The sequence below is a fragment of the Xylocopa sonorina genome, chromosome 9 (genome assembly GCF_050948175.1).
Source record: "Xylocopa sonorina isolate GNS202 chromosome 9, iyXylSono1_principal, whole genome shotgun sequence".
In the NCBI taxonomy this organism is placed as follows: domain Eukaryota; kingdom Metazoa; phylum Arthropoda; class Insecta; order Hymenoptera; family Apidae; genus Xylocopa; species Xylocopa sonorina.
Window position 1 is genome coordinate 10,689,645 of NC_135201.1, and position 19,531 is coordinate 10,709,175.

Consider the following 19,531-nt stretch of genomic DNA (forward strand, 5'->3'; position numbering starts at 1 on the left):
GTGATTCCGATTTTAAGCGATTTCCGATCCACATAGAGAGAGAGAGAGAGAGAGAGACGGAGTGTTGTGGGATTGATAAAGGAAATAAATATTTTTCGCAATATTATAAATATATTAGTAATCGACGGAGGATGGTATACGCCGAAATGAAATATTTATTGCTTGAGAACACAATGTGGGGTTTCACGAAATAAAATCTAGAATTAATCGAACGAACAAGTTGCAACAGTTTAATTTGAGAGTAGAATTCCTTTATCTATCGTAAGAGGAACGAGCCAACGGTTCGCGTTGGTTCATTTTAGCGTATCGGTAGATTTTGATAAACCACTTGCAAAATACAAATCCAGTTGTATTTCACGAGGTTGTCGTATTGCCTGCGAGTAAAAATTGTTACTGAAAAAAAGATGAAAAATGAAAATGTTGATGCTTGTTACTCCCTGTCGACTTTAATTCTGAACAATAAAATTTAGTGCCGTTCAATGGCGAGCAATGCATTTCAATACTAATACGATCGAGGAATTTATTTCTTCTGAACGACTCCTTATTTTTCTAGGGTTGATTACTAGGTGGAATTTAATTAATTGTTAGAGAGCAATCGATAATCAAACTTGAATAAAAAGTAATTAATAACTTTGTAACAGATTTATTACACCTTGATACAACTATTACGAATGATACTTTACGAATGGTATTTTTTACGATCTATTAGAAGACTGTATATAATAGATCTCCCTTTATACGATAGATTCTTAAAAGATTAATAAACAATTGAAAGTTTTACCAAATATTTGTACAGATGCTGTTCCATGACTTATACTTTGGTAACTTCGTTTCATCGATTTCTTTTGTCAATCAATTATTGCTACTAATATACTTAATTTTATGTGCAGATGTGAAACTGCTACTTGTGTGGATACGCAGACCATTTGTAAAAGGATCACCATTTTAGGAATATGAGTGGTGAACGTAAATGAATAACGTTCAGAGGACAAGACGTTAATTCGACGAGGAATTCGGACTAGCCTTAGAATTTTACACGCTCGCAACAGGGGCTAACAATCGTACCAGTAAAAAGTGAATAAGAACATTAAAAACACTTCGATTTTACACATTTATATTATAAATTTACATAGATTTTAGCCATAAAATGTAATATAGTTCAGTTCGTAAGAATAGTGTATAAGAATTAGCGTTTAAAATTAATTCTGTAGATTGTAAATTGTTAAATAATGTTACATAAATGTTTAATAAACTATCATTTAACATTATACCATTGTTCAATCATTTAATATCCCGCCCACATTCCTGGATTCAAATCCATGTAGTTATAAGTCCTACTATTTGTAACTTGCGTCTAATTACCGGAAATGACGTCATTTTCCAAGAAACGGTAAAAAAGACTGCCTCTAGTGATCCTCTACTCGCAAACATCGAAAATTACAATCCTCATAACTTATGTTCTCCTGATACAAAGACCGATTTTCGGAGTTTCGATCGCTAAAATCGAGAAAGTATCAGGAGAACATGACGTCACAGGAGGTATCGACAGTTCCAGGAATTCTTGATGACGTCATTTCCAAGAAGTGGCACTTTGGGATACCTCCTGTGACGTCATGTTCTCCTGATACTTTCGCGATTTTCGAGGTTTCGATCGCTAAAATCGAGAAAGTATCAGGAGAACATGACGTCATAGGAGGTATTCTTGCCACTTCTAGGAAAATGACGTCACTTCCAAGAATAGCCGAAATTCCAGGAATTCTCGATGACGTCATTTCCAAGAAGTGGCACTATTCGGATACCTCCTGTGACGTCATGTTCTCCTGATACAAAGTCGATTTTCGAGGTTTCGATCGCTAAAATCGAGAAAGTATCAGGAGAACATGACGTCATAGGAGGTATCCTTAAACGCCACTTCTTGGAAATGACGTCATCGAGAATTCCTGGAATTGTCGATACCTCCTGTGACGTCATGTTCTCCTGATACTTTCGCGATTTTCGAGGTTTCGATCGCTAAAATTGAGAAAGTATCAGGAGAACATGACGTCATAGGAGGTATACGAATAGTGCCACTTCTTGGAAATGACGTCATCGAGAATTCCTGGAATTACCGATAGCTCCTGTGACGTCATATTCTTCTGACACTAAGTCTGCAACTTGGGATTTTTCGATCGAGTTGTCAATTACTGAACTTTTAATTTCCCGCGTTCTTCTATTACCGAAAAGTTGCGCGACTGGTGGCGCCATCTCTGTGAGAAGCGCTGAAACTGGTCGCACAGCGTTATCGACAGTGAAGCGAACTACTTACCGACCAGTGGCGCCATCTATCGGAAGAACCGTGAAACTATACGGCAACTAGTTTCGCTACTCTTCCGATAGATGGCGCCACTGGTCGGTAAGTAGTTCGCTTCACTGTCGATAACGCTGTGCGACCAGTTTCAGCGCTTCTCACAGAGATGGCGCCACCAGTCGCGGAACAATATTAAAACAGGAAAGGGAGGGTAATTCAAATTATAGAGGAATCTTCTATGTTATTAAAGGATGTCAGGCAGGATATTAAATGATTAAACAACTAAATAATGTTAAACGAAAGTTTATTAGACATTTAGACATTCTTTAACTATTTACAATCTGCAGAATTAATTTTAAACACTAATTCTTATACACTATTCTTGCGAACTCATCTATAATATATTTTACAACTAAAATCTACGTATATTTATAAGATGAATGTGTAAAACTAAAGTATTTTATAAAATGAAATAGTATAGTGTTAATAAAATAGTATACTGTTTAATAAAATAGTATAACGTTTGCCTAAACTTATGTTAAAACTAATTGATCAAAGAAGTTCCTTATGTCTCGTTTTCTTTTACATGTTTTCCGTCTTTGTCCTCTGACAAAATTCTCTGTACTGCGAAGAATCGCCAGTTTAGAGGGAAAGGTGGTTTCCGGCATTCCCATCGCGCATGCGATCACCCGTTTGAAATCCAAACCCTACTGGTGCCCCTACACTTTTATTCCAGTCCTGATACAGTGTGCTTCAGTGAAACAGAACTCAATGTACCGCAAAACAATATTTTACTTCAACACCCTGCAAAAAGAATCGAATAAAGAATGTAGTGGTAATGTGGAATCGATGAAAAGTTCTAATTTCAAATTCTTTTCTATTTCTTAACGCAAACGAATCGAAGGAAGTGCGCGCAACAAACTAGCGCACTTAATCCAAATAATTACACGGTGCGCAATAATTTTGTATCAGTTAATTTGATGAAATAAAATGGCAAAATTTCTGGCGACAGTCAAGGCGATAATTACGCGCATAGTTTTCGCCTCCCACGGTTTCATCGCGATCTGGCAAGTAACTACTTTCAAAAAGAATCCACTATTTTGGTACTTAAGCTGCCCAATACTCTTGCTATTCTTCGAAGGAATTTTCACACTCACTATAAAAGAGAATCAAGAATGGAAATGGTAAGTCTGAGGAATTTAAATTTTAAAATAGAAGGAAACGATTAGCGCCAAATACGAGATCTTGAAGAGATGCAAAAGTAATAGTTTAGAACATGTAATTAGTTTAAAAAACAGTTGTTCACATTATTATATGGAAAACGCGCGTTCTCGCCAGCAATCTATACCATAAAACGAATCCACTTTCCTCGTGGAAGAAGTAGGTGTGTTTTTGTGGGCCCGTGTCAATTTGACAGTCGGAAATTGGAGCATTAGTAACAGGAGCGGGACGAGACACAATCCACTATACGTCGAAAATTATCGACATACAGATAGCGCCGCGTAACAGTGACCCCTTTTTCTAATTTCCTTTTCTCATTCATATTGTGCGATCGATCAAGAACAGATTTCACGGATACATATATTTCTGCCTAATCCTGCAAAAGAAATCAATGCATTAAACATTAGAAAAACAAGTCTAGTCTTTAAATATCCCAAACGTCTTTACCATTCGTTTAAAAGCTAAATGCTTTTTGATATTATGACCCTGCCTAATCCTGCAAAAGAAATCAATGCATTAAACATTAGAAAAACAAGTCTAGTCTTTAAATATCCCAAACATCTTTACCATTCGTTTAAAAGCTAAATGCTTTTTGATATTATGACCGTAACTAATTATTATTCCATCCGTTAAATCGTACATCTTATTACCTTCTTCTGAATTACCGCGAAATGATTTATCGCGTTACGTTTATCCTCTCTTACAGGTTCTGCCCTTCCGTTTTCTTATATCTGAGCAGCGTAGTCCCTGCTATATGGCTGCTGGAATTAGACAAAGTTGACAGAAGATTGAAGGCGTTCGAAACGAACGTGAACATATCTGAAAACTTCGACTTGGCGAATCTGGCTGCCGCGGATCTGAAACACCTTGAGAAAGCATTCGGTGTACACGAAATATATCTTCTTGTTGCAAAAAAAAAAAAAAAACAACATTATACGCTTAAGAAATGAAAAACTATATTTTAACTTACCCTTTAGGTGAACATACATTTACCAGATATACAAATATCGACTGAGACTTGGGTCACCCTGATCGAGCAATTTTTAATGCTAATTTTAATCATCGGAAGATGGATGCTACCGAAAGGAGAACTGACGAGAGACCAACTGAGCCAATTGCTGTTGGTTTACATCGGCACAGCGGCAGACATAATCGAGTTCTTCGATTCGTTCAAAGAGGATCGCATAGCTCGTGAACCCGTCCTGGTTTATTTGACTCTGGGAATCTGGGCGTGGTCTTTGATGCAATTCACTGTCGTCCTGACGGCCACCAAGTCCAGAAAGTCTAGGCTGTCCTCCGGAAGCGCTGTCAAAAGAAGAGTGCACACTGAGACCAGTTGTTGCAGTATCGACGTTTGGGGAATTGCCTTGAACATGATTTTACAGGTGCGTTCCATTTATGAAGACTTGCTTTCATAAACGATTGATTCGCATTACTAATTAGCTCGCCGATTCGTGGCCAAATCTTGTTTCAGGATGGTCCGTTTCTCGCGTTCAGACTGATTTTAATCATCCACTATCGCATAGTCAGCTACATGAACATCTTCTTCACGTGCAAGAACACTTTAGTGATACTTCTCCAACTTTACCGACTGTACGTGGTGCAAACGGAGAACAAAAACAAGAGAAAGGGGAAACCTGAATTATCAAACATCAGTATTATATCTAAGGGAGACGTTTACAAGGGGGCGAGAAGTAAGAAAACATATGAAGAAAGACGGAGGAGAAGAAGAGATAAAGATGTCGAAGCTAATTACTCGGAGAGTGAAGAGACTACGGAAGAGGCAGATAAATTCGATTCGTCTCCAAGAAATATCGCTCATTCCAAACGGTACGGTGCAATAATACTTAACAAATTTATCTATCAAATAGTCTGCTTCATTTAGAGGATCTTTATCAAATTTTATAGAAAAACACGCCAAGATACTGGATACTCGACTTCCAGCTCCAGAAATTCTGGAAAGCGCGGCAAGTCTCAAAGAAACGATCGTAAAAGGAAATCTACTCGCAGGGAGGACTCTAAAATTGAAGATTCTAGCGACGACGAGAAGCACAGGAGAAAGGTTGAAAGAAAATTGTCGGAGAAAGGAAGCAGAAAGTATTCAGAGAGCATTAAAATGAAATCCAGGAACGACAGCTCCAGTAAAAGCTCCAGCAAGAGTCGGAGGTGCAAGGACGACAGTGAAGAATCGACTACCGAAGAAGTGGCAGATAAAACAGTCAGCGAAGAAAGCGAGTCGGAATCTGAAAGAAAAAGGTGCGAATATTAATAATAATATCGAATATAAATTTCGTTAAGACTTTCAAACTCAAATAAAACACAAGTTAATAATCAAGCGAAAAGCTATGCATGTAACATTTATTGTATTTAAGAAACGTTACAAAATGCATTATTTGCTAGCTAAAATACCGAACACTTGTTTGGAACAGAAAAAAAAAAGAGTAGGAACATCCATTGGGAAAATATTTTTCTAAGAAGCACCCTAGTCAGATTACTTATTTAGTAAATATAACAAATTTAGTAGATTGACTTTAGACAAATCTCTTCTATCTTTTTGTTACAGATACATCCATCGAAAACGTCGACAGACCAGAGACTGACAACGAAGCCTCGGTATAATCGCGCTCTTGTTCGTCTACTCTGCGATTCTTGTTGTTTGCATGATTCTAATTCATGCTGGGATCAACGGAGGTGTGGTGTTGACCACAAGAGTGAAAAAAACTATTTATATTAATTAACTCTTGGTAATTTAACCGGTTTTTTACAGCGTCCTATCTTAGATTCAAAATTGCTGAAGAAAAAATAGAGTTAGTAAACTATCACGATTATTGCTATTTAAAAATTCAGCACTCGAGTAGCCTAAACTAAAAACGTAGTCTGAACACGAGCTAGAAATTAGTGATAAGTAATTGAAACTAAGCGTCAGGAATTTTTTACGTATTTACATACGTAAATTACTACAATTGAAAAATGTTTCTACTATCCGTTGTTACTTAACACTTTTTGCTAATTGTCGCGCACTAATAAAGGAACAAAAATAGTTTTCCCTGTCCTTGCTGCTCTTTCTCTAACTAATTAAAACATGAACTTCTAGAAGATAAATAAAATCTGCGGAACGCAAATTGATTGGACTCTTACCATAGAATTAAGAAAACTAAAACCTTCAGCTGTCTCTCTAAATAACGTGATAGATCATACGATCAAATCATTACATGCCTCTAGCCATTGTATACTTTGCGTGGCATCTAAACTATCGATATAGTTGGCCAGATCGTCCTGGTGGGTGCCTGTGGCGGCGCAGTACAACATGGCTGTATTCTCCAACAACTCCTGCAGGGACTGCGTCCTTATTTTGCTTGCATCCGGACAACTGTTCACCGTCGAGGCAATTTCTCTCCTCTCCGAGCTAACTGTACTCGCCTGCCCTCTTTGGATCACTTCTAATTGCATAGGAATATTAATATTCCTTTCAGACGAAGATTCACCGGTTGCTTGATCGATTTTGAACAAGGATTGCCTATTTTGTATTCCAGGAGATAGTCTTTTCTTGTTACTATTAGTTTTTAAGTCCTTTAGCTTCTCCACGGTTAAGTGAAACCGACGCCACTTTCCTTCAGGGAAAGTTATGTTCAGGTTTCTGTCCGAAGATCCATCTTGAACTTGTTTCGCATTTTCCTCCTTCTTATACAGTTCTTTAACCCTTATATTCCTCACGTTTGAATAGAAACTCTGATTTTCTATGGCTGACTTCTTCGTATTACTTTTATTGTACTCTGAAAGGATCCTGGCAATTTCTGAAGCTTCGCTGGTAGACCAGGACTTGTTAAAACCGCCAGGAATAGTCTTCATGTTCAATTCTTTACCGGAAGGCTCGTAGCTGAACTTTTCCTCGTTGGAGTTCGATCCTTTCCCTATCTGAAATTTGCTGCATTGTGTGTTATCTAAAAGATACTTTGTCACAGTAAACTCCACCTTGCTCCCTCGTTTCGTGGGAGTCTGTTTTACGGTCTCCTCGCTAGACACGTTCTCGTATATCGATGAAAGTTCCCCTAGGGTCTCCTCAGTGGCAGACGACTCCTCCATTTTAATTATGTTTATATTATTGGTGACTGGCTGCAAAAGTTGCATTTTCTTGATGTCTGGTGGATTTACAAGGATGAAAGGATTCTTGGAGGGCTGTACCATCTCCTGGATCTTTATCTGCCCCCCCTGAAACGTTTTAAGATTGGTGAAAGCGATGGATTTTTGGGAATTGGCGACGTAAACCTTCTGAGCTGGAAACAGTCTCGTTTTCGGGACCTGGCTGAAAGTCTTCGCGTTTCTCGGGAACATGGCTACTGTATAATTGTCCAGGAACTTGTTCTCTTCGACTGGCCTTTGAAAGTTATCCTTGAAACTAACGTACGATTCGCTTCTGGAACTCTGTTCGACGATATTTGTCATACAAGATTGCTTCTCGGCTTCTTTGGTGGTGTTAGACGAATTCTTGTTACTATTCAACATGTTTATTTTCCATTCCACGTTGGTTTTGTAAGCAGGAGTCATTACTTGGGAACAATAGCCAAGAACACAGTGGAAACTCTCGTGCATACAACGTTCGAACGATTTGCTTCTATCATACGTCTCTGAAAATACCGTTCTCGCATTCTTAGGATTAGAAGAGACTCTGTTGGGCTTGACTTTCTTCACTCGTTTCTTTTCCGTGGACGAAGGAAGGAAATCACAGTGAGGATCCACAGACACCACTTCTATCTCCGGTCGATCGATTATTTCTCGATAAGAGAATCCGTCTAAGCTCGTAAAGTAACGGCCCAAATATTCCGCGGCTAGGCCAACCTAAAAAAGTATATTTAATTAATGCATACTTCGACGAATAGTAAAACGAATCGTGCACACGCAGATTCTCGCCTGTGGATGGTACACTGGTCGCTCGTGCATTCCATGAACAGGCCATTCTTTCCACTCTGTCTCGTCTCTTATGGTAGGTGCCTGATAAGTCGCCCCTACATTATACATTTTTCGAGTAACGGATCTCGTGTTCATGTAAGGCATAGCGGAGGACTTCCCTCGTTTTATCGGTTCAGAATGGAGCAGCAACTCTTTCCGTTTCGCGGAAAGTAACCGTTGCCTTGGTCGAGAAAAGTTCTTGTCCTTTTTCGTAACACGTACAGGGTTTCTTCTAACTTCCCCTGTTCCACGACTGCAATTAAAAAGTACCTTAAATTCCTCGAAAATCAAAACTGCAAATCTATGAGATTATCTGCGCACGGTAAAAAGAAATTTGAAAAAAAACGTTCAGTCTTCCCAACCCTCGAGAACCTACATTTTTCTCGTGGCTCGATGAACCCTCCTAACTTTCGTCGCACCGCTACCGGAAGTCGAGCCACCGCTGCTCGTCTCAGTTGAATCGCGCACGTAATCGCTGTCGTCCTTATACTTCCTTTCCTGCTTAATAACAAGCGTGTCCTGCGGAAGTTTCTGCAAAATTGCCATACTCCTGCGATCCTCAGCCGCGCTCTCCTGCTCAGCCGATAACGACTGCAGATCCAGCTGCTTTCGCAGTGCCATTTTGTAGCGTTCGTCGCTCAACTCGAACATCTGTCGATCTTCTTCTTTCCGTTCCAGTTCTTCGCACGGCTGCTGCCTTGAGAACCGATCCTGCTCTTTCCCAATCACAGCGATCACGCTCACATCGTCGTCGTCCTTACCATCGTTGAAGTATCTCCGTCTCGAGTCCATTTTCCTTGCGCCTTCCATCTCATTTCTCGCCAAACTCGATCTAAGAGAAAATACACAGCTCTTTAATCAGCACTGTTGGAAGACATTTGTCGATTACCTCGTTTGCGAGTCTACTCGAGGATTAACGAGAACGCAAATTGGATACAACTTTTTGTAAAGGATACCAATTGTTGTTGTAATACGCAGGAATTCTTGTTAACCTTTGGATGAGGAAATTTGATTCTCGACGTTTATTAAGAAACACTTGCAGATTAAACGGAGACGCTTCTGTTTGGTCCGTGAATGATGGATGGAAACATAACCGATACACTGGCTGGGGCGCGTGTCACGTGTTTTTGTTTCTCATGGTGGAATAATAGGGACAACAGTGTCATCTAGTAATACTGATGCGTGTCAAACGAAACTGAAGCAGTGCGTTACCTTATCGCGTAGGTCATTTAATCGAGAATTCGTGATGAAAGCTTCATTGTACCTGTCGGCTGTCGATGTTGAATCTCAGGTTGATTAATCAACGAAAGGTAGTGCAATGATTGGTCGATCGATCATCGAGGGGCGGGTCTACGATATTTACCGCCAGTTTAAAATTCTAGAATATAAATTTGACACTTTTTTCATTAATATCTTCGAATAAAACGATTATTGCGAGTTATAATAAAGAAAAGTAACAACTTTTTTTTATTTGAGATAGAAATAAAGGAAATTGGGCTTGTAAAAAGAATGGGTTGCCCAGTGAGAACGAGGATCGTCGTAGCTCCTCACGAGCGCCGATTTTATTCCAAACAAAATACTAAAACTAGAATAGCTATTCTCATTTTACATGTACACGCCTGTCTGTATAACATTATCATTATTTATACGTAGAAATACGAAATATAATATCATCGCTCGTATTGCACGTCCAGACTAGAACTGAAATGTATACATATCCATGTATAGCATCCATTGGCACTCTATTCGACTGGGATTTATTTACAAAGAAAAGGAGAGAATTCGATGATTTATTTCTAGCAGTTTAATTCATATTGTCCGTCGTCAAGGCGAGCGTGGTCAGGACCGATCGTCGATTGGGATTCACGCCTAGATTCTCCCAATTAATCCACGACAAGCGGGCAGTTAGATCTGCAATGAAATAGAATATTCTGTGTCTCAAAAATAATCAGCCAAACGTATTAGACGTATAAGAATTGCTTTTTTTCTACTTCTAATTGCAGAACGAATGATTCTGGCGAATATAATTCTCACCACTGGTGTTCCATTCAGCGCGTTCCCCATTAATTTCTCCTCTAAGGCACCTCTCGACGTAAGTCAATGGGTCGAGCCTGGCAGCCAATACTTCCCTAAGGAGAGCAATGTACGCTATGGCCAGGCGTAGAGTGTCAATCTTGGACAGCCTCTTCTCGTATGGAAACGTTGGTACATGAACTCGTAGCTCGTCGAAAGCCGAGTTGATGCTGCTAAAAATCGTAATCACACTGACAACCTCTAGGATCATTCACTGATCCCTTTGTTTTTTATTTTTAACTGGTATAAACTGTACAAAGTTCATTGCAATACGGTATACAAGAGTAGTTTGTATTTAATTACTCGAATGATCGATTGCTTGTAGTCTTTAGGTTTGTCTTCTACGATCAGAATAAATTTATTGGGAATAATTTCTCACCTCAGCATACGTTTTCTCTCGCGTATGTTGGCGGCGTGTCGTTGAATTCTGTACGGGCTGCCATTTGGATAGTAACCCTCCTCAACACCGTTTATCTCTGGATCATTGTGATCTGAAATAAAATCGATCGCGTAAGTCTGATTGCGAACGTATAGCTTATCTTCGAAGCAGAACAATTATCGATTAGAAAACATTCAGATCTCCAATTAGAAATCTTCGAGTACGACCAAATAAAGTTCTCTATGCGGATTATTACTTCAATTACCAGGTGTAGAAACCGGCATGTGGTAGTGAAGAGGGGAATGAGTGTGCGAAGAAGTGTGAGCGACGTGTTGAGAAGATCTGCCCGCGTAAACGCATGAAGGTAGCTCCGCGAGGTCTTCTTCGCTGATGTCGCTGCTTGGACCCACATAATACTGACTACGGATAATTTGATTCAGATTCAGGAACATGGAGAATCATTTTCAGAAGTAAATCAAAGATGAAACTTATCGTGGTGGAACGAAATCGGGTAAGAAGCCTCACCTTGAGCAGGCCACAGTGGAGTCAGCTGCCCTGGAGGTGCTACCAACCCGGTGTCTCATTCTCTGTCCCCTGTCTTCATACTCGTAATTAGAATGGCTGGCCATAGTTGCTCTATTTACCAGCTCATTAATCACTTCACTTGCAACCCTCGCTCACAAGCCTATCAAAATCTCTTCTACGACTCTCAGACCTCACAAATCTCAGGTATCTTCGCGCAAATGTTCACTTGTAACTTTTGCTTGCAGCCAATTGTGTTGGAATTAACTTCGTATCGGCCCAGAATCACTTCACGACGGTGGGCGGCCTGAACCGGGGACGCACGAGGCGGCAAAAGGAATCGGACTATCGTCAGTGTCCCTGGGGAGACTGGTTTATATACCAGTGTCCGTGGCGGCGCCAAGGGGATGATCGATTCAACCCCTGGGCGGAGATTCCGACCAATCCCGGTTCTGCCAGAGTGAAACTTACCCCCGACCACCCCAGCCATTGGCGGTTCGTTCGACAACCACTGCTTTCGCCCTCGGAGTGCTGCGGTTTATTGTTACTGCCTGGCTGAAATTTTATTTCCGTCGTTTTCTACCCCCCATCCACCTGAAACCGGTGAAATTGCGCTCTCCCTCCTCTCCTCTTGCGCCAATTTGGCGGCGGCCCGACCAACGGGAGACAAAGTCGGGCTCTTCTTAAATCTGAAAATTTCCACGGGGTTATTTCCAGACACTCCACAGAGTTTTTATATCTCCTTCACAGTCTTTTGCCAAAGTTTAAGCTAGAGAGGCTATCGACGTTGGTCTAGCTGGAAATTATAAACTCTAGATTATCGTGATTGTGATTATGAGAGACTTTATGCCTTCATACGATCCACCAATTAATTAGATGATAAGTGTCTGAGATTTTCACTAGCAATTTGAATACTCGAATTTATTCGAAATATTCTTATTATCATCCTTCCAGCCAGCGTATCAGACTCTCGCGATATCTATCGCAAATGGTGCGTAGCCAAAGAAAGCTGACAGCCTGAGAAAGAGTGCCGCAGATCGCTATAGGAAGCGAGCATGGCCTCCCCTTTATCAGCGATCGAGCGTCCCAGGGCGAGAAAGGGAATCCGCGCGGCAGACAGTGCGCTGAATGGGCCAATATTCAAATGAGACGTGTTTAACGGACGCACAATGAGGAACGCGGCGGCGTCGGTGGCTATGCAATTATGCAAGGTGTTAATACGATCACAATGCTGGTCGGCTAGGGTTGTACCTAGCTAACTGGGAAAGTTCTGCCACGGTCGGAGGCCTCTGCTCGTCGACGTTGGTCCCGAGATGAGTTACTATTGTCAGCTATCGCTGGATCCGTCGACATAATTGGGATTAGCCGTGGAACGTATGAGAACACGTTCCGGATGGAAGAATCAGGGACCCTTTCACGTTCAATTTGCATATTTCGATGTTATCTGGTGGTTCAACTTGAGTCTCGTGACGAACTCCTCGATGAATTGATATTTTCGTCGTTTGCGAGGTATCTAGAAAAGGAATCCATGGTTAGATGGAATTTAGAGAGTATAATGTGGAATTTGTAAATGAAAAAATTGTACGATTAAACGTCATTCTACTTTTAAATGAAAATAATCGAGAAACCGATACCAGGTTCGTTTCCCAACCCCTGCGGTACGTGACAAATTGAGATAAGTAATCGTTTGCGGAGATACAATGCTCTCTTGAAATTTGTCACGGCGATACTCGAAACGGCACGCTCCGGTATATTTGCGAACAGATACTCGTAAAACCGATACTCGAGTCGCATCTGGTTCCCATCCTCTTTTCAGAAACGATGCTCTTCAAGATTTTATCAATATAAACCATGAACGAGCGCCGCCGTGGAGCTTTCTGCTTTTTTGTTTTTCTTTCTTCTCCATTAATCTATACTCCTTTATTGTCCATTCCCTTTTCCAATCATTTCACACTCTTCTCCTTTGTTATATCCTCTGTTTTCTTCATTTTCCGTCTTCTCTTCCTGTCTTCTCGCACCTCTGCTCCTTTCCTTAACAGTCTATCCCATTTCTTTTCCAAATAGAAGAATACCAAAGGATCGCAGACATCCGTGCAAACATTTAATTCGCGATTACATTATCTCCAAGGGGCAAAGGGTCCCCTGTCAGCACCAGTTCGACCAGAGTACACACACAGAGTACTAGCATCGAACAACGCGGGTACCATACCAACCCCTCGATAATAGAGATTTCACGCCGCGGGCCCCACTTTGGTTCTCACAGTAGGGGTCTCATACTCTCTCGGATATTAATTGTCCTGTCCACGCATAGGCCAACTTAACCGGTAGAACGGTCAATTGATTCCCCGACAGAGGTGCAGGGTGAAGCGCGTGCCTCTAAGTATCTGTTTATAGTCCCTGGGGATCAATTTGTTTGCTAAATTATTTATTGCTTAAATATGCCGATGTGGAAGCGGTTCGAGGCGAAAGAGGCGCCATCTGAGCCATGAATTTGTTTGAACTGTGGTTTGGGAAAGGTACACTCCAGTTTTTACGTAATTGTTCTGGTAGTCTTATTTAACCAAATCCTTTTATGATGTATTTGGAGCGATGAGTGGAGTGGCAGTAACACAGTCCAGTTTTCAACTAGATGATATTAAAAAATGAAGATTTAACAAATGATTAACAAGTGTGATGCTCCACCCAAAACTTGGAGAAACTCTCTGACGAAGGAATCCTCAATCAACAAATACCATATCAACTCCATTTACCCTGAGAATGAAATTCAAAGCAATATCAATCGTTATTATATTACAATATGTATATTCATTTCTTTTAGTCTTTCGCGATTGTGCCTGGACATTCGCTTCAAATCAAAAAGAGATAAATTAACAGCATTTTTCATTTCCAAGGCCGTCGTTGATATCCCTTTAAGTAGTAACAGATAGCGAGCGAGCCAGCCAGAAATGAAATATGCGGAGCGATGCAGTTGACGTTCACCGCCGCAAACTGTGTGCAACGACGCGACACTGAATTGCGGCCAATCGACGGTCTGACGTTGAAAAGAGAGCAGAGTAGCACGAGAGAAAGGGGGCTTGAACAAAGAGAGCGGTGGGGTGGTCCCGAGGAAAAGGAAGAAAAATGACTAAGCAAAATAAAAGAGGAAACCTGGGGAATGTGAGAAGAAAAATGCAGAGGAAATTAATTTACAGCGAGAAGACTTAATTAATAATATTACCCTATAACCATTCACACTATAGAATAAACGTACGAACCTTAATTAAGGCAAACACAACCTGTTCCTACCGCAACCAGTCGCTTAAATTAGCCTGGAGAAGGTGACGTAGGAGAGGCGAACAAAAGGAGGGAAGGGAGGACTCAGAGTGCAGAGACTTCCGCGTCCCTTTTGCTTTCTGGCACTTACTGGTGCCCTGAAGTCGTCCCACTGGCGGTCACGTGCCGAAGCGTGCCGATCTTTTGTCACGGGACCAGGCTCTCCGTCGACACCAAAGAGGGGCGGATCGTCGAGATTTAACGTGCTAGGACACGTGTACCAAATAGGCTTGGTGGCCCAAAGCCTGTTTGCCCCGACCGAGGACCACCGCCGTGTTGGTCCGCGGCACAATGAAACGTGCGGTTCTTGAACTGTGTCCTCCGTTGGGTGGATCAAAGGCACCAGGAAAATTAAACGGTTAACACGCCGCGTCTTGAGTTATCATTCATCTGTTTCATGATTTTCGTTTTATCTCGTTACATCAGAGCGGGATCTTGGAGCTTCAGGCTTGCAGACTGGACCGAATCAGATTCGATTCTTTGCTAATTTCTCTTCAACTTCTAATTGTTAATTTTCAATTTATATTTCATTTAATCTTGTAGCCAGATATCCTAAAATTATTTTGATGTATTGATTATTGTTATTAAACTGAGCTCGTCAGTTGTATTGCGATTAAAAGTTGGCTTTTTCATATCTAAAATAAGCTTCGTTTAACCTTTATTATCTCTTCGTTCTTCGCTTCTATGATTCCACAGTATCGAGGTTGTGTCGTGTGCTTTTTACCGTCTCTCAATTTCGCCCTCCGCGCGACCGTTCGCACGCGTTGAAGCTGTCGAGCGGAAACGTCGATTTCTCGATGCCGGTTTATCGGCGTTCACCTTCGGCGATGGAGGGCCGTTGATTGGCATGAAAGGTATCCTGTACGTCGCGACGAAGAGTGTTGCGAAAAAAGGAAGAATAGCGTCAGCGAAGACAGAAAGTGAAAGACGCCGTCAGGAAGGAACGAACATTGGAAACAGAGACGGATGTCCGATTCAATTAAACTTTATTGCGTGCAGTAGCAAAAAGAAACCGACACAAGCTTCACTCGTTGAGAAAAGAATAGTAAAATAGAAGGGTAATGAAATTCCTATTCGTTACAAATTCTCTCGTTAATTTCTCATTAAATTAAAGAGTTCTTTTGGTCTCACCTTCAATAATTATCGAGGAAAGGAATTTTCAGGAAAAGTGTCCTTTGCCTTGTCCAAAAGCTATGCTTCAATTACTGCCGTGCGATAATTTTAAAAGGCTCTTTACATTTCAATGGATCAAAAATGATGACCGAAGCAGGACAGAAATGGCATGAAAGAGGAGACCGTGTTACTGCGATCGTCACGGAAAATTGGCCGTGCAAATGCTGCTTGACGCTGTCGATATAAACATACACGCCGGGAATTAATGATACACCGTTTAGTTACGCGTCAGTTGATTTTCCCAGGGCACAGCTTTCATGCCTAATAGCAGACCCCGGGGAAGAGTTCCATGGGGCACGGCTCGCCCGCTCCTCAATATGTCACTGTGGCTAATTTTAGGGGCACACACTCGACCATCGACGACAAAGTCGATTCCTTTCAGCGGATTGCTTCTGTGAGCGATTTTCAGCGGATTCGTTTGCCTCGATGAAAGTCCTGAGAATTTTTTATTTCATTTCGATACAATCAAACTGTCGTCAATATCATAGATAATCTTACCTGTATTTATTTAAGAATTTGTCCTGAATTTGTTTCAAAGTAACATTCATAATTACATTCACACTGTACTCATTCACTTTTTGTACTCATAGGATGATTTTATAGGAGATTAGGATAGTTTTGTTCTAATTCAATACTTCATTCTTCAGAGTTGAACAAGGAAACAGTGGACTAAGTTAGGTTGACAATTTTACAGGATTCTTTCATCTCGATGGACCTCTTGGTGTCTTTGTCTACTGAAATGCAAGCATACTTTAATTAAGACTCGAAAAGCGTGTTGTAAAAATTTGATAAACCCATAGAGAGAAACATTATTCACAATCCCACCAGAAACAATCATTTTCAGGATGACAATAGATTGGCAAATAATGACGAAACACACTCGGATGTAAACGAGTCGATACGTTACATAATTGTCAGATCCGTTAATTAACCCACTCCAGGGTATATCATCGGGATCTTGTTCCCCAGCGAGATAATAAATGACAAAAGATGATATCGATTTTCAGAGTTAAAACACCGACACCCGCCCGGAACATGTTCCGTGTACAATGCAAACGAGCAATTAATTTAGCGACCTCTATCGCCTAACAATTTATTTGTATCCCCACAATTTCTTTCAATTAATTAGCAAACACCACATATATACAACTTTTATTTATTACTCCTTTATCCTCGCTTTAATATTTTATAGACAGCTAACTTACTGTACTATTATACTTATTATATAATTTAAAGTATAAGAAGTTCCACTTTATAAGGTGAATTCTGATAGAATATACCTTTGACTTAATCTCCATAACACCCTAACAGTCTAACCTCCAAAGAATCTACAGAATCTAACAGTTTATCCTGATTCTCCTCCAGCTCGTTGCCTGGCAAATGTGAAACATCAGAGATCCATCGAAATCAAGAACGTATCTATCTCAACGCCAACGTCCTCACAGTTTTCCCATGATGCGATCCTGCAAAAATAACTCGCCACGTTTCCAACAACGTGGATAGAACGAACTCGATCGATATCCAACAGCCGCTAGCAGAGAGGCCCGCTCGATCGACGAGGCAATTAATTACGGAAGATGATCGGTAATTAACAGTAACTGAAGCTGGATAACGTTCATACGGCACGTTGATACGGAATATACGACGAGCCGCGGCCTGTGGCTGACTCTTTATGGTGGGGCATGCTCTTGACGTGAATTATTAGCCCTTCGGCCCTCGAGACAGCCACCGGGGGTAGGTTCGTGGACGGGCGTGGCTTAGCTGGCAGGCGTGGCCGCGACGCCACCCTCGAAAAACCACCAGCCACTCTCCCGTGCTAGGGGATACACGGGGAATTGATTCCACGCGGATTCCCTTTCTTACGCGTTCTGATTTCTTCCAGGACGAAGACTTGCCTGTCTTCCCAACGTGACTGACGTGGCTTCAAGTGATATAACACCGCCCACTCCCTCTGGAATAAATGCAATTCAGATTCACTGTGAAAAGTGTTCAGTTGAAATTTTAAAACGTACGTGGTTCACGTGGATGCGGATACCATCGTTACCAATAATAGTAACATCTAAAAATTGTTAAAGAATCTCAACTGAAACCGATTATCATCGTCTAAACGATATTTTCCAAGCTTAGAATTTCCAAAAGATCACAATTACCTTGAATTCTAATAAAAAAGTTTCCCATGCAAGAGGGTATTCGAACATCCTGAAACTTCTAAACAACGACTCATTCCCGCATAAAGGACTCCAGTTTCCGTGTACGACGAAATCATAGCGGAAGTTCCGCTGGTTCAAGGTGATTTCCAGCACCTTCCTACGGGAAGAGCAAGCTGTACAAGCGGATGAAGCGCAACGCGAGGCTAGAGGAGGGAAACAGACGCAGAAAGGGACGGGATGGGGCGCTGGGAGGGATGAGAGCCTTCACCATCCTCCCAGAGCTCTGTGCTCCCGTTTGTACAGTGGTAATGGGCTGTCAGGAGCAGACGTTCGCTGCTCGTGCCTTATATACCAACACCATTACGCCGCTCTTGGGTCGGTTCCTATCGGCTTGCTCGTATTATCAACCCCTCTGATTGCATTCTCCGCGTCTCTCCCTTCGAGTCCCTCCTTCGTGGCTCTCCCATTCCGACCGCCTCCTTCGATAAAGTCTTCTCAACGTTCTGACCGACCAACTGCATGCATACAAGCGTCTCAGAGCACCGATTTATTGAAACCTATTATCAATTAATTGTTAGCATCACATATGTATCGTGTATTTCAGAATAAAGAGAAGAATCTCTACATTTTTCAATGCAAACCAACTAATCTTCTTAATGATAATATTTCAATTCTGCATCAAAGTTTGGTATTTCATTCAGAATGCCTCGGTTGTTGTAAACTTTGCTCTTAATTGAAGTAGCTTCGGAGGAAAGTTCCAGAATAGAGATACTAATTTCAAAGTCACATTGAAAAACAATTTTAGGAAATGTGTTTCGATTATAATATGGATCAATACTCATGGAGATGATCTTACGGTGCAGCATTTGTTTTTTACATAAGTCGTACGCGTGGACGACGGTTTGTCTACCTTTTTCCGTCCACCTATGGTTTGCGAGGAGTGGAAATCCTCACTTGGAAGTTTCACCGGTGCCACGTGTTCATCGACCGCCCCCAACGTGCCTTTCCCTCCCGCAGTGATCAATACTGCGCGAGGTCTTCTGCACGGGACAGGTAGTTGGTCCAGACTGTTGGTCCAGATTTCAGTACGGGAGACAATACGAATAAAAAGGAGATCCGCAAACGCAACGTTCCTCGACACGATGTCCTTGAAAATTGTCCACTCTCTATTCATCTTTCGATGTCACTGAATAAGAATTTCTCAAAGATTTCTTCGCAAATTTCTTAAAGTATCTTCTTCTTCCGCTACAATGCATTTCTTAAGAATAAAATTGAACGTAACAATTAGAAGACGAGTCTTCGCATCGGAAGACGGAAAAAGAGGAACTACTGTTTGTATTTAATATAGGAAATCAAAGATTGTTCAGACCTTTCCGTTTCGAATGATAATTTCTGATTATTGTAAATTACAAGTCCCCATAGTTACCAGCTCTAAAAACGAACCTTTGAAGCGCAAGCCTGTAGATC

At 41.2% G+C, this 19,531-nt stretch overlaps 3 protein-coding genes across 4 annotated transcripts; 1 reads left to right on the forward strand and 2 right to left on the reverse strand.

Moving 5' to 3' along the window:
* The first annotated feature begins 3,277 nt into the window (after positions 1–3,277).
* Positions 3,278–6,303, forward strand: LOC143427059 (transmembrane protein 26). Its single transcript, XM_076900886.1, has 6 exons — positions 3,278–3,471; positions 4,215–4,392; positions 4,486–4,893; positions 4,983–5,338; positions 5,417–5,764; positions 6,072–6,303. The coding sequence occupies exons 1-6, from the start codon at positions 3,278–3,280 to the stop codon at positions 6,106–6,108; spliced, it is 1,521 nt and encodes a 506-aa protein (XP_076757001.1). The 3' UTR covers positions 6,109–6,303.
* On the reverse strand, positions 4,731–9,285 carry LOC143427058 (uncharacterized). Its single transcript, XM_076900885.1, has 4 exons — positions 8,832–9,285; positions 8,417–8,708; positions 6,647–8,344; positions 4,731–4,813 (listed from the first exon to the last, which is right to left on the reverse strand). The coding sequence occupies exons 1-3, from the start codon at positions 9,263–9,265 to the stop codon at positions 6,701–6,703; spliced, it is 2,370 nt and encodes a 789-aa protein (XP_076757000.1). The 5' UTR covers positions 9,266–9,285; the 3' UTR covers positions 4,731–4,813; positions 6,647–6,700.
* An 885-nt stretch (positions 9,286–10,170) lies between these two features.
* Positions 10,171–11,577, reverse strand: LOC143427004 (uncharacterized). 2 transcript variants are annotated; one of them, XM_076900790.1, is made up of 5 exons: positions 11,433–11,577; positions 11,173–11,327; positions 10,908–11,019; positions 10,490–10,698; positions 10,171–10,366 (listed from the first exon to the last, which is right to left on the reverse strand). In XM_076900790.1, exons 1-5 carry the CDS (start codon positions 11,534–11,536, stop codon positions 10,260–10,262), a joined length of 687 nt encoding a protein of 228 aa, XP_076756905.1. In that variant the 5' UTR covers positions 11,537–11,577; the 3' UTR covers positions 10,171–10,259. The 2 variants fall into 2 exon arrangements, with proteins under 2 accessions (XP_076756905.1, XP_076756904.1); XM_076900789.1 differs by having other exon boundaries at positions 10,490–10,701.
* Positions 11,578–19,531: the final 7,954 nt, after the last annotated feature.

Bases quoted from the DNA above. Each gene is read 5' to 3' on its own strand.
- LOC143427059 (XM_076900886.1), top strand. From the start codon at position 3,278: ATGGCAAAATTTCTGGCGACAGTCAAGGCGATAATTACGCGCATAGTT. The intron at 3,472-4,214 runs GTAAGTCTGAGG...CCTCTCTTACAG, and splicing joins GAGAATCAAGAATGGAAATG to GTTCTGCCCTTCCGTTTTCT. The intron at 5,339-5,416 runs GTACGGTGCAAT...CAAATTTTATAG, and splicing joins AATATCGCTCATTCCAAACG to AAAAACACGCCAAGATACTG.
- LOC143427004 (XM_076900789.1), bottom strand. From the start codon at position 11,536: ATGGCCAGCCATTCTAATTACGAGTATGAAGACAGGGGACAGAGAATG. The intron at 11,020-11,172 runs GTAATTGAAGTA...ATTTTATTTCAG, and splicing joins CATGCCGGTTTCTACACCTG to ATCACAATGATCCAGAGATA. The intron at 10,702-10,907 runs GTGAGAAATTAT...TACGATTTTTAG, and splicing joins GAGAGAAAACGTATGCTGAG to CAGCATCAACTCGGCTTTCG.
- LOC143427058 (XM_076900885.1), bottom strand. From the start codon at position 9,265: ATGGAAGGCGCAAGGAAAATGGACTCGAGACGGAGATACTTCAACGAT. The intron at 8,709-8,831 runs GTAGGTTCTCGA...TTTTAATTGCAG, and splicing joins CATCGAGCCACGAGAAAAAT to TCGTGGAACAGGGGAAGTTA. The intron at 8,345-8,416 runs GCGAGAATCTGC...ATACTTTTTTAG, and splicing joins GACCAGTGTACCATCCACAG to GTTGGCCTAGCCGCGGAATA.